This window comes from Dromiciops gliroides, chromosome 2 (genome assembly GCF_019393635.1).
Source record: "Dromiciops gliroides isolate mDroGli1 chromosome 2, mDroGli1.pri, whole genome shotgun sequence".
Lineage (NCBI taxonomy): Eukaryota > Metazoa > Chordata > Mammalia > Microbiotheria > Microbiotheriidae > Dromiciops > Dromiciops gliroides.
The window spans coordinates 122,716,104-122,729,934 of NC_057862.1; the positions used below are offsets into that span (position 1 = coordinate 122,716,104).

A 13,831-nucleotide genomic window follows, 5' to 3' on the forward strand; every position below is an offset into this window, starting at 1 on the left:
TTCCCCGAAAACATAGGCAACTTCCAAGTGCAAATATTAGCCCAGTTGCAGATCCTGGGTAACACCCAAAGCTAACCTAACTTGGCAGCTAAAATGGCATTTTGCCAGTAACTAACTTGATACAATTGGTTCATATAGATGATCTCTCTCTTCAAATACCTATGTTGCTAAAGGGGATCCATGGGATCAAAGGACACTTCAACCTCAGATGGGGAGTCAGTTGAAGCAGGTGAAGGCCATTTCAATGGAGCCATCATAGATCACTATAGAAACTATAGTTATCAATAGGGTATTGATAACTAGGGCCATCTCTGCCTTTTAGGCCCATAAAATAGATTCGCCTGGTGAGGGGATATACAAGAGAAATTATAATATTTAAAACCTTTGTGTTATTATAGTGAAAAAAAAGTGGAGGGGAGGTGCTATTGGATGAAAGAGGCTTGGTCAGCTTCCTTTACAGTCTGAACAATTAGTAACTAATCAAACCTTATGTGATATTTCACTGGAGACTGGGCAATAGCTTCTTTCCCCCTAGCTTCTTCTAATTAGTCATGAGTGAACACTGCTGGAAATTAGCATTGATCTGCATATAAACTTACGAAGCTTTAAATACATTTATCTTTCTCTGGAAATGTGCCTATAAGGAGCTGGGTCTAGATGCCTCCTCACACAGTATCTCCCTTTCTCCTTCTAAGGGTATATCCATTTCCCATGCCAATAAGTCATGCTATGGACACTGAGAGGTATGTGTGTGTGTGAAATCCAAATAAAACAAAACTCATCTGATCTTTAGCAATGTGAACATCTCTGTAATTCATGATGCAACATTCTCCAAACTGGGGCGGGGAGGGGGGAGGGGGGAACTATCTAATATCATAATGAAGTAACGCTATTGTGTAAGCACAATTCACTTAAGGGTAAGATTTTAATTTGACACACTTTTTGAGTGTTGCAATAAGCATTTTTAATGTCTTTAGCTTAATTTTTACCTAACCTAATACCCGGGTTGGTAAGTTTGCCTTAATTCAATCTCTTTGGCAGGAATTGTAACCTAATTAAATATCCTATATATTATCCAGGTTCTATATAATACATGTTTCTATAATAATATCTAGTTACATTTTTTTTGCACTGGTATTTTCCTAGCCTTTTGTTTCAGAAGAACCTATTGTCTTACTCCAAGAAAACTGGACATAAATTATGAACACTATCAATAATCTTGAAGTGCTTGAAAAAGAACTAGGAATGACAAGGATTTATAAAATTTATTTTTTCTCACTTTATTTAGCTGAATCACTGAATCCTCAGTCTCCACCTTTCAAAATGAAAACTGGAAAAAAATGGATGAAAACTCTTATGTTGGAGTTTGTCAATGCTTTAGGGGAAAAAAAGGTTCCAATGTTAATCCACTGTTGGTGGCTATGTGAAAAGATCCAACTATTCTGGAGAGCAATTTGGAACTATGTCCAAAGGATTATAGAACTATGAATACGTTTGACCCAGCAATACCACTGCTAGGTTATACCCTAAAGACATCCCAAAAAAGAGAAAAAAGACCTATTTGTACAAAAATATTTATAGCAGCTTTTTTTTTTTTTGTGGTGGCTAAGAACTGGAAATCAAAGGAATGCCCATCAATTGGGGAATGGCTAAACAAACCATATGATGGAATATTATTGTGCTATAAGAAATGACAAGCAGGATGATTTCAAAAAGCCCTGTAAAGACTTGTATGAACTGATGTATAGTGAAGTGAGCAGAACCAAGAGAATGTTGTGCACAGGGACAGCAATATTGTTTGATGAAGAACTGTGAATGACTTAACTATTCTCAACAATACAATGATCCAAGACAAACCCAAAGGATACCTCCAAACAAAGAACTGATATTGATTGAACACAGTCTGAAGCAGGCTATTTTTCACTTTCTTTCCGTTTTTTCTTTTATTCAAGTTTTCTTATAAAAAATGAATAGTATGGTAGTGTTTTACATAATTGTACATGTATAACCTATATCTGATTGCTTACCACCCCAGGGAGGGGGGAAGAGAAGGAGGGATAAAAACTTGGAACTCAAAACTAATTTTAAAAAATGTGTATTATTAAAAAAATGTATGATTCTCAGTTCAAAAATTAAAAAAAAAATTTTAAAGCTTCACAGATTTACTCCCATGGCTTTTTTTTTTTTTTTGGTGAGGCAATTGGAGTTAAATGACTTGCCCAGGGTCACACAGCTAGTATCAAGTGTCTAAGGATGGATTTGAACTCATGTGCTCCTGAATCCAGGGCTGGTGCTCTATCCACTGCACCACCTAGCTACCCCCCATCGCTTTTTAATTCTGGGATTAGAGCTTGGTTTAGTGCTAGCAAATACACAAAGCACAATGGATTTCTCAGGGAAACCACATGAGGGCTCCTTATATATCAGCCTCCAAAAGGCTAAGACGTGTTTCCTACAAACTTATTTTCTAAAATAATGTCTTGGTTGTTTACCTGTTAGACATTTAAACTCTACTGATTCCCCACCTTGGCAGAAGTAGAAGTTCTGGGAAGCCCTACAAAGCTTGACAGGCTTTAAGTTTGGACCTGGTGACATACAGCTAGCCTGTCCTCTAAGGACCAGCCGAGCTAAATTCAAATTCCTTACAGACTGCATCTCACTAAGACCACTACTGAAGAATACCAGGGTAATGATCTTGGTTGGTGGAAGAAGCAGAAATCTACAGACAAAATCACAGATCTTTATAGTGCTGAAGTAAACAGTTAAAATAAGAATGAAGAACTTTTCTTATTTGATCTCATACAGTGATATGTTGTTCATAAGTCCCTTTTCTCACATTAAACTTCTGTGATTTATCATTTTAAAAAGGCTAAAAAAATCTAAATCATATAAAGAAAAAGGAGAGAATAAAAGTAAAGCCAGAAGCACTCTTTTTAAAAAATGAGTACTGGGGGGCAGCTAGGTGGCGCAGTGGATAGAGCACCGGCCCTGGAGTCAGGAGGACCTGAGTTCAAAGTCGGCCTCAGACACTTGACACTTACTAGCTGTGTGACTCTGGGCAAGTCACTTAACCCCAATTGCCTCACCAAAAAAAAAAAAAAATGAGTACTGGAGTGTCATTCTCATGTATCAGAGAAAAAAATTTAATCGAGTTTTTGATAGAACAAGGTTCTAATCAATAGGTACAGATTAAGAAATTCTTCAGGAAACTGAAGCCATTTTACAAAGAAATTAGAAAATCTGTATTATGGTAAGCATCTGAGCACGAACTGAACCACCAAACAGGATTCAAAGAACCTGAATAGTAGGATCAAGATCTCTCTGTTCTTGGTCTGGGAATTCAACCATCAAGCTGCTTCCTACGCCAATGTTTCTACCCCCAACACATAAATACACCTGCATACTACAAAATTGCTATCCAGAGGGGTGAGGTGGCATTGTTCTTCAAAGTTTTTAATAAATACCCAACCGTAGAAAATGACAGGCCCTTTTCCTGTGTGACTCATACCTAAAGGCTGCCCACAGGAGAGGCTCTAACCTGACCTCCCAATAATTTAAAGCATCCTCCCTTCTCTCCAAAACATAAATAAAAGGAAAAAGGGTTTAGTTCACTTGGGGTCTTACTCAGCCTGTCAGGATTTAAAAGCAAATGCTCCCATTAGCTAATGGAAGTTTGATACATCTTCCCATAAGAGAACTGGCAACTACCCAGTATGTCTACACTTTTTTCTCATTCAAATACTTTGTGCAGAGATGGCTTTTATGCTCAATATTTATGATCATTTCACCCATCTGGGATGGGGAATGGTGAACTTGATAAATGGCCTTAAGCCTGCCCTGACTTTAGCTTGGTTCCTAAAGGACCACTTCTTCTTTTGTGAAGTCCCTGACACTGATGCCACCACCTTGTTATAGAGGGAGAGAGGAGGGGAAGAAAACACTTCATTGCTTCTGTTTCTTTCTTTTCTTTTTGGTGGGACAGTGCGGGTTAAGTGACTTGCCCAGGGTTACACATCTAGTACGTGTCAAGTGTCTGAGGCTGGATTGAACTCCTGAATCCAGGGCTGGTGCTTTATCCACTGTGCCCCCATTGCTTCTATTTCTAACTCTGGCATCGCAATATGAAAATGCTGGTGCTACTGTTGAAGCTTTTGGCCTCGACAAGCCCCATATTTAAAATCACAGATCCTGTTTAACCCTCCTGTTTTCTACAGTATGTAAATCATCTTAGCTTTAAGCATAAGTGAACTAGGTTTAATTAAAATCTTCTCTCTGGGAATCCAATCAACACAACTTAGGATAAAATTGCCGGAATCACTTACTCTTTGGTCAGGAGGGGACAGGACTTGAGCAGAAATCGAGATAGCCCAGAGTCCTGGAAGTACAGGTCGGGTGGGGCTGTTGGGCTCTTGAGATTCAAACATCTGACAATCACGTAGAGCACAGCGGCCACAGCAGCTAACTTCACCCCATCAAACACAGCAGGCAGCTCGGAGGTTTCTAGCATTGCATTCATCTTGAGCCTGTGGAGAAGAGGTATATGATAAAAGGGTGGACAGAAGTTTGGTATGTATAGGTCACAGGGAGAAAGGTGCCAAGTTTTAATCTCACCAAAGAAGCTCCAAAGACTTCTTGGGAAGTAACAGCAGAGCCAGAAGAATGACATAGGCCTATGCCTATGAGATAGGAGCAGCATCAGTTTCAATGAATCCTATACAAACCCTTCCCTGGGCCCTGTGGGCAACTATCATCCCTTTTTTTCTTCCCCAATAATTACCAAACTTTTAGAAAAAAAAGCTATCTTTATCCAATACCCTCAATGTCTTCCTCAGAAACCTCTTTTCATCTGCTCCTTATAATCTAGCTTCCACCAGCAGTGCTCTACTGAAATTATGGTCTCCTAATGACCTTTTCATTGCCAAACCAATGGCCTTTTCCTGGGCCTCCTCCTACTTCTTTGCAGCGTGTGACACTGTTGACCACTCCCTCTTTCTGGATATGCACTCTTCCCTTGGTTTCAAAGACTGCACTCTCTTCGGACTCTCTTCCTAATGATACCTGGCATTTATGTGACATTTATAGTTTATAAAACACTTTGGTACCTTCAGGTATTTTGATTGAGAGGGATTGTAATGTAATAGAAAGAATGTTGGACTTGAAATCAAGAAATATCAGGGTTCAATTTTACAACCTCCCCTGAGCCTCAGTTTCCTCATCTACAAGATAATAATGACCACTAACCTTACAGGAATGTTATAAAGAACAAATACAATAATAATATAAGTGCTTTACAAACCTTAAAACACTACATAAACATCAACTATTATTATAATCCCTATTTTACAAATGAGGAAATTAGCTCAGAGAGGTTACATGATTTTGCCCATAGTCATAGTTAGTAAATAACAGAGGTAGAATTCAGGCTAACTAGGTGGTACAGTGTCTGGAGTTACGAAGACTCATCTTCCTGATGTAAAATCTGGCCTCAGGCACTTACTATGTGACCCTGGGCAAGTCACTTAACCCAGTTTGCCTCAGTTTCTCATCTGTAAAATGAGCTGGAGAAGAAAATGGCAGACCACTCCAGTATCTTTGCCAAGAAAACCCCAAAAGGGTCACAAACAATTGGATACAACTGAAAACGACTGAACAACAAAGGAAGTGGATCTGGATCTCTCCTGACTCCGTGGTTTTGGTTTTTTTTTTCCATTTCGTCATGCTCCCTCAAAAAGAGCTGGCCTTTATATGGCACTTTAAGGCACACAAAGTGTGCCAGTCCAGAGGGGCCTCATTAGCATGGGCTGTGAAGGTCTAAGGGAATTATTTAATGGCAAGCCAGGACTTTGATGCTTTTGAAATACTGTGTGCCTTTCTTATCTCCTGTACTTTCACAATGCTAGTGTAATTATTCCTTTTTCTCTTGGGCACAGGCAAGCCATTTACATGATTTATGTTGTAATATTAAATTGCTATGATTATTATTGGTTATTGCTATGATTAACTCAAAGTGCATAAAAGGTCTGCACCAACAAGTGGGTCACTCTAGCCAAGGGTCATGGAGCCCAAGCAGAAGAATCTAGGTTTTTTTAGGTTGGTGAAAATTCTGCCAGGATTTGTCTACTTTGTATGCCATATCCCTGGAGTATCGAGACCTCCAGCATAGTCGAGAAATGACATATTTGTTTTCATATGTCCTTTACCCAATAAAATGCCAAGTTGAATGTTAGCAAGTAAGCATTCCCTGTTTGCTGGTTCCAACTTCTGGTGCCTGAGAGAGACTATGAACTTGAGTGATATAGTTGATATGGTCACACAAAGTGATGCATACATATAGTTCTCTAAATGCTGTCTCTTTCCCTGGCTTCTCATTTGTTTTCCTCCTGACTCCCTAAGGCAGTATTCTCCCAAGGTTTTTCCCCAAGGCCCTCTTCTTTCTATAATTATTCCTTGTCAATCTCATTCACTCTCTGGACTCCAACCACATTTACACAGATGATTCTTACACCTACATTTCTAGTTCTGACCTTGCTGCCAGACTTGCTCCTCTTTATCTCCATCTGCAGACCATCTCCAAGTGAATGTTGCAGTGGCACTTCTCATTTTAAAATCTGAACTTAATATCTTTCCATCTAAATGAGCCTCTTCTGACCCAAACTTCTTCCAGTGATACCATTTGTCTGTTCTCTAAGTCTGAAAGTATGTTGTTTACCTCTGACTCTCCCCTTTCTCTTATAACCTCATCTTATATGTGCCCAGGGTCACACAGCTAGTAAGTATCAAGTGTCTGAGGCCAAATTTGAACTCAGGTCTTCCTGAATCGAGGGCTGGTGCTTTATCTACTGTACCACCTAGCTTCCTCCTACTCTTTTTCTTTTTCTTTTTTTTTTTTGGGGGGGGGTGAGGCAATCAGGGTTAACTGACTAGCCCAGGGTCACACAGCTAGTAAGTATTAAGTGTCTGAGGTCAGATTTGAACTCAGGTTCTCCTGAATCCAGGGCTGGTGCTCTATCCACTGCGCCACCTAGCTGTCCCTCTTTTTCTTTTTTGTCTATTCTTACTGCTACCATCCTATGAGCAGCTCTCATTACCACCTGGCTGAACTACTGTCACTGCCTCTTGATAGGTCTTCCCACTTCTACCCCACCATACGACCTTTCATATTACCATCAGACTTCTTTTCATTATATACAGATCTGGCCATATCACTAGTTTTTTCTAAAAATCTTCAGTCTCCCTATTGCCTTTCTTGGCTAAGGTTCAGTTTTCTCTATCTGGTAGTCATGGGCCTTCAAAATCTGGTGCTACCCTATCTTTCCAACTTCATCTCCTACGACTATACCTCTTATGTACTCTATACTCCAGGCACCAGCCTACTCAGTTTCCCTACAACCCTCAATGTTTTCTGACCTCCGTGCCTTTGGCTCATTGTTACCTGTGCCTGGACTGTTCTTCCCCTCCCCTACTGAATTCCAACTAATCCTTTAATGCGAAACTAAACTGCTTACCTCTTCTCAGAGAAGCCTCCTCTGACTCTCTTTGGTGGTAATCTCCTACTACTTTGTTTTATACCTAACTAGCTATATAGTACGGTGGATAGGGTGCGGGGTCTAGAGTAAGAAAGACCTGAGTTCAAATCCAGTCTTAGATATGTCCTAACTGTGTGATCCTGGGCACGTCACTTAAAACTCTTTCTATTTCAGTTTCTTCAACGGTAAAATAGGGATAATAATAGCACCTAGCTCCCAGGGTGGTTGAGGATTAAATGGAATAACATTTGTAAGGAGCTTAGCACATGTGCTTAATAAATGTCTCCCCCTCCTCCTAGTTAAAGTGCTTGTCATAGATAATTACAACATATTTATGGTCAATTCCACTATAAAATAAGCTTCAAGAGGGTTGGGAACCTAACTTATCTACATTTTTATCCCCTCCCCTTAATAAATATTTAATTGAATTGTTTAGTTAGATCCTCATTAGAATTTTAACTTTCTTTGCAATCGCTGGCCAAAGCTTCTTTTAAAAATAGAGTATGGTATGGGCATATTATAGAGTATATTATAGGGTAGCAGAGGAAAATGACAAATGTTGTGGGAGATAAGGGGAAAATGAGACATTAATACACTCTTGGTAGAGTTGTAAACTGATTCAAACATTCTGTAGAGCAAATTAGAACTGTGGTCAAAGGGCTATAAAACCATGTATACTTTTCGACCTAGAAATATCACTACTAGGTTGGTATCCTAAAAGAGATTTTTTAAAAAGTTGAATTTGAAATTGGGGTGATGCCCATCACTTGGGGAAAGGCTGAACAAATTGAGATTTGGATGGAACACCATTGTGCTTTGGGAAATGATGAGCAGGATGCTATCAGAAGGACTTATGAAAAATGCAATCCATCTACAGAGAAAGAACTGATGGTATCTGAATACAGACTAAAGTGTAATTTTTTTTGTTAGTTCCTCTTTCTAAAGTTTTTTTTGTCTGTTTTCTTTTACAACCTGACTAATGTTGAAATGTTTCACATGTCTGTACATGTATAACTTATATTGAATTGCTTGAGTTCTTAAGGGGGGTAGGGAGGGTGGGAGGAAGAGAATTTGGAACACAAAGTTTTAAAAACTGATATGAAAATTTGTTCATACATGTAACTTTGGGAAAACTGCAAATGAATGAATGAACTAATTAATTAATTAATGATAGAGTATATTAGATAAAGGGGCAGGGGTGGTATGGGTTTTTTTTCCTCTCATAATAAACATTCCTAAGATACACAAACAAAATTAGAAATAGCTTGAATGACCATATTTTGTGAGCATGAAAAAGGAGGAGAGAACAAGATAGATAGCAAGTATAATACTGTGTTCAGTTCTAAGTAGTGCAGTTTACATGACATGTAGAAACTGGAGAAGATTCAAAGAAGGGAAACTAGGATGTTGAAGGATCTTAAGTCCATGTCATGAAGGGATCAGTTACGGGTACGAGGGATATTTAGTCTGGAGAAAAGAACTGCATCACAGAATCACAGATTTAGATTTGGAAGGATGACCTCTGAGGTCATCTAGTCTAACTCCCTCATTTTACAGGTGAAGAAATTGAGGTTCAGAGAAATGACATATATATTTCACTTCCCATTTAGCCATTCATCCAGGCAGGTCCTCTTGCAATCTGTCCTCTGACCTGAATTTTCCACACCTATGCCAGCAGCACATAGAAAAAGACTTCTCAAATCCAAGCTCCCAGTCTCTTAGGGAGACTTTGTCTTTGTAATTCCTGCCATAGGGCTAAGCTGTCTTGAGTTATTCCAATAGTTTTCTAACTAGTTTCCTCGCCACTGGCATCTCCCCACTCCAATCTATCCTCTATATGACTGCTAAGGACATTTTCCAAAAATGAAGGACTGTTCATGTCATTTCTTGCTACCCCTCCTTTAATAAATGCTCTAGGATCATAAAGAAACTTCTCTGTCTGGAATTTAAAGCTCTTCACAACCTGGCCCTTTCTAGCTTTCTTAAACATCACGCCCCTTCATGCACTCTACAGGACAACTATATTGAACTCCTTGTTGTTCCTCACACACACATCATCTCCCATCTTGATGGCCTTGCATTGTCTGTTCCCCCTGTCTAGAATGATGTCCTTCCTCACGTCTACTTCTTGGAATCTTTATTTTACTTTAAGTGTTATACTGGGCATCACCTTCTGCATATGGCCTTTCTGGGTCTGCCCAGCTACTGAAACCTTCTTTTCAAGGTTACCTTGTATTTCATATAACTTCATATGTAAATATTTATTGCCTTCCTTGTTAGCATATAAATTCTTTGAGGGCAGGGACTGTTTTGCTTTTGTCTTTGTATCCCCCAAGCACCTAGAATAGTATCTAGCACACAGTAGTACAATAAATGTTTGAAGTTTGAATAATTCATTCATTGCCCAAGGTCCTACAGGTAGCAAATAAGTAGTAGAAGTAGGATTTGAATACAGATCCTCTCCAAATCCATGACTGTCAAGGTAAACTATGAACAAAAGAATGGGAAAAGGGGGATTTGTCCTACCATATTATATACTATTTGAGGGTTCACACTTTGGGGTAGGAGTATAATTTTGCTACCATATCAGCCTTCAGAATGTAAGACACTATGAGCTTCAGTTTACAGATATGCAAAAGAGCCTTAAGTAACAGGTGTCTGCTACGTGTGTGCTCTGAAAAGATGACTTTGAAAATGCCAAAGGGAATAAAGTATTTTTACTGACAGGTAGAATTTTACTGCCTGAGGTATCCTAGCTTCCCATAATTAGTTTGAAAATTAAAACAACATTGTCTTTACCTGATTTCTCTGTGATCTGTTTCACAGCATTTCTCTTGTTCTTAGAGGAAAATTCAGATTCCCAGGCCCATTTCATTCTCTCTCTCTCTCTCTCTCTCTCTCTCTCTCTCTCTCTCTCTCTCTCTCTCTCTCCTCTCTCTCTCTCTATTACTTCAGGGAGAGGAGAATGAAACTCTTGCCAAATTTTCCCAGGGGATACACAAAATGTAAAGATATTTTGATTATGTCCACTTATCTGGCCCAAATTCAAAACAAAAAGAGACTGGAGTACAACAATACATGTTTGTATCTGGCTATTCCCAGAATCTCCTATTCTGCTGTCTTTTGAAGTAGCTCCAACTTATGTGAAATGATGTTTTCTCCCTCTGGCTAGCATAAAAATTAGAAGAATACCAGCTAACAGGCAGGGCAGCTATGGTACTGGGTTTCCATGGAATGGTTTACCACTAGGCTATTCTACTTCAAGAAAACTTACACAAAAAGATAAACTGATGAATAGTCACAGGAGGGCAGAGTTTTTAAAATCTCAGACAATAGCCAATTGTTAACTGAATCTTGAAAAACTGATCAAAATTCAGTACAAGAAATATTCTATAGTAAAGATTAGTAAAAAGGGAAAAGAAATCCTTTGGTCAATAGCAAGAGTGCAACAGTGGGGCAGCTAGGTGGGACAGAGGATAAAGCACTGGCCCCGGATTCAGGAGGACCTGAGTTCAAATATGACCTCAGACACTTGACATTTGACTGGCCGTGTGACCCCAGGAAAGTCACTTAACACTCATTGCCCACACACACACAAAAAAAAGTGCAGTAGTTCAAGTCATTTGTCCTCACAAGAGAAAACCCAACTTACTGAGGAAAGCAAGACACAGGCTCTTTCTCAGATTTTAACCAATTTTCCATACTCTGAGTGTGGAAAGAAGAACTTTTCACTCTCTGGTGCTTTTGGAAACCCATAACGTCAATGGTGTGGCTATTCTGTCCACCTAATGCCATGCCTTGGCGCCTTTTTATCCTGTGCAATTCCAAAAATATTAATGATGGATGTGGCTTAGCTCATTCATTAGTACACCAATTCTTTGGTTGTTGAACAATATCACCAATTATAAATAGCACCATCAGTTAACTACAGGCAACAGGATTCTCAGCACTATTAGTTCCCCTTTCTCCCACTTGACTGTTTTCATTCTGGAAGCAGAAGGGAGGGGAGGGATCACATGGACTTTTGTATTTTAATCCATGGCACCAGTTGCTATGGCCAAAAACAATTTTTCCCCATATAAATCTTTAACTTCCTTCAAGATGTAGATGCTCTTCTTGGTTACATCACCTGCTAATGCCCTCCATCCTTCCCTCACTAACTACTTGGTCTTTAACTACCATAGAGTTTTATTTTGTATTTAGTTTCTCTCTATTTATTCTGTCTATATTTATATAAGTATGTTTCTCCTAATAGAATATAAGCTCCTTGAGTGGGGACTGTTTCATTTATGTGTTTATATTAGCAGAAGCAGGACTTCAGTGGAAGACTTTCTGGAATATCGCTTTAAAACTCAGGATGGACCCTGGATAATTTTATGAAATATATCCTTTAAACTTTTCAAAAGGCTAACATTTTCTTCTTAAATTCACACAGCACTAATGGTATGTCAGAGGCCCCTTTGTATAAAACTGTATTTATTACATTACATTTTCAACTCATCCTACACTTCTTTCTTCTTCCTCCTCCCACCACCCCATCATTTAGTTGCTAAAGCCTGTAGAAGTCTACCTGCACAACATCTTTCATATCCATCCCCTTTTCTCTATTCCCCAAGCCAGCCCTGTAGTCCAGGCCTCTGATTCATTACCTTTCACCCTGACTATGCTCCTAACTGGTTTTCTTACTTCCAATCAATCTTCTATACCACTCCTAAAACTATTTTACTAAAGCAAAACAGGTCTCACCATGTTCTGATTTTTGCCTGTAGGCCTCTGCCCTACTGCCTCTATGATAAATTACAGACTCACTAATCCTGGCCCTCTACAACTGGGCTCCAAATTGCTCTTATAGCCTAATTTCATGTTACTTCATCACATATTCGATGTTTCAGCCAAAATGCACTACCAGCTGTTCCTGAGTTCAGTGCTCCATTTCCTTTCTCCAATGCAGAGCTACCCCCTCCCCCACCAATATGTGGAATGTGATCCATTTTTTGACTCTGCTTCTGAAAAGCCTTTGCTACCCTCCAGGCTTAAGTCAGACATCACCTCTTCCATTAAGACTTCCTTAATCCCCTCAGGTGTCATCCTCTCTCCTTTTTCAAATTATTTTATATTTCTTCATCTGTATATCTGTTGGATACCTCCTCCTCTCTCCCTCACTTGAAGATAAGGGCTATGTCATTTTCTATGTTTGTAGCCCCAGTGCATAGCCAGGACACAGAAAGCATCTCATAAATATCTGTTGGATTGAATTGAATTAAACCAAAAGCAGTTTTCTCTTTATCCTTTTCTGTTTGGAAGAGAACCAATCTAGTCTAATGAGCTTTGGCTATGCTCATTCTATTTTATAAAGCAAATAAGTAACAAGCACATATTCTCAAGTCAGTACCTTACCAGATCAATATCATGTTGAAAAACACAAGAAAAAGGGGGGGGTAGAATACCCTTAGCAAAATAATCTTACCGATATTACTTGTTCCTTGATGGTGAGAATTCTTGAATGTTGTCCTTAGAAAGCCGCTGAGATAGAACGAAGTTTGTAGTCAAATTATCCTAAAAGTCAAAGAGATATTATGTTGTTTTCAATAATGTGAAAAAGGCAGCTTAATAAACACACACACACACACACACACACACATACACACACACACACACACACACAGAGTCTAAAAGTACTGCTTTTGTCTGAAGGGCAAAAGAAGATTATTGTAATGAGTTAACTGTAGGCACAAGCAATGACCCATAACCCACTTTGTGAGTGCCCATGACTAGTGCTTCCTGTGAATGTCCATGACTAGTGCTTCCTGACCTATCCCATTCACAGGTAATGCTAAAGAAAGCAACAGTTACTTCATGGAGAAAGCCAGTGAACTACTTGTTTTTCTTTTTAAGTATTATAGTTATAGTTCCCAAAGAAATCAGCATTGCTTTTTTTTTTTTTTTTTTGGTAAGACAATTGGGGTTAAGTGACTTGCCTAGGGTCACACAGCTAGTAACTGTTAAGTGTCTGAGGCCGGACCTGAACTCAGGTACTCCTGACTCCAGGGCCTGTGCCCTATACACTGCACCACCTAGCTGCCCCCAGCATTACTTCTTAAAAGAAATGGAGCAATAAGGCTTAAGGGGAAAAGAATCTAACTTGCCAGTACTAGATTTTAATGATGAGCTCCTGAGCAAATTCATTGCTTTCTTCCAGCTACCAATTTTAACAGCCTTCAAAGATATCTTCTAATCAGAAACTGTGGGAAAGGGTGGAGAAGATCTTTTCAGCTGACTTTAAAAGAAAAAAAAAACCCACAAAC

General features: G+C 39.2%; 1 protein-coding gene across 2 annotated transcripts in view; it reads right to left on the reverse strand.

Annotated features, from left to right (window-relative positions):
* The window catches only part of ABHD2 (abhydrolase domain containing 2, acylglycerol lipase), a 127,843-nt gene that overhangs the window by 77,299 nt on the left and 36,713 nt on the right, over positions 1-13,831 (reverse strand). For both annotated transcript variants that reach the window (XM_043988719.1, XM_043988718.1), the window contains 2 exons: positions 12,994-13,082; positions 4,323-4,523 (listed from right to left, as the gene is read on the reverse strand). In XM_043988719.1, the coding sequence (XP_043844654.1) occupies positions 4,323-4,516 (194 nt within the window). In that variant the 5' untranslated portion in view covers positions 4,517-4,523; positions 12,994-13,082. The remainder of the gene's footprint in view (positions 1-4,322; positions 4,524-12,993; positions 13,083-13,831) is intronic.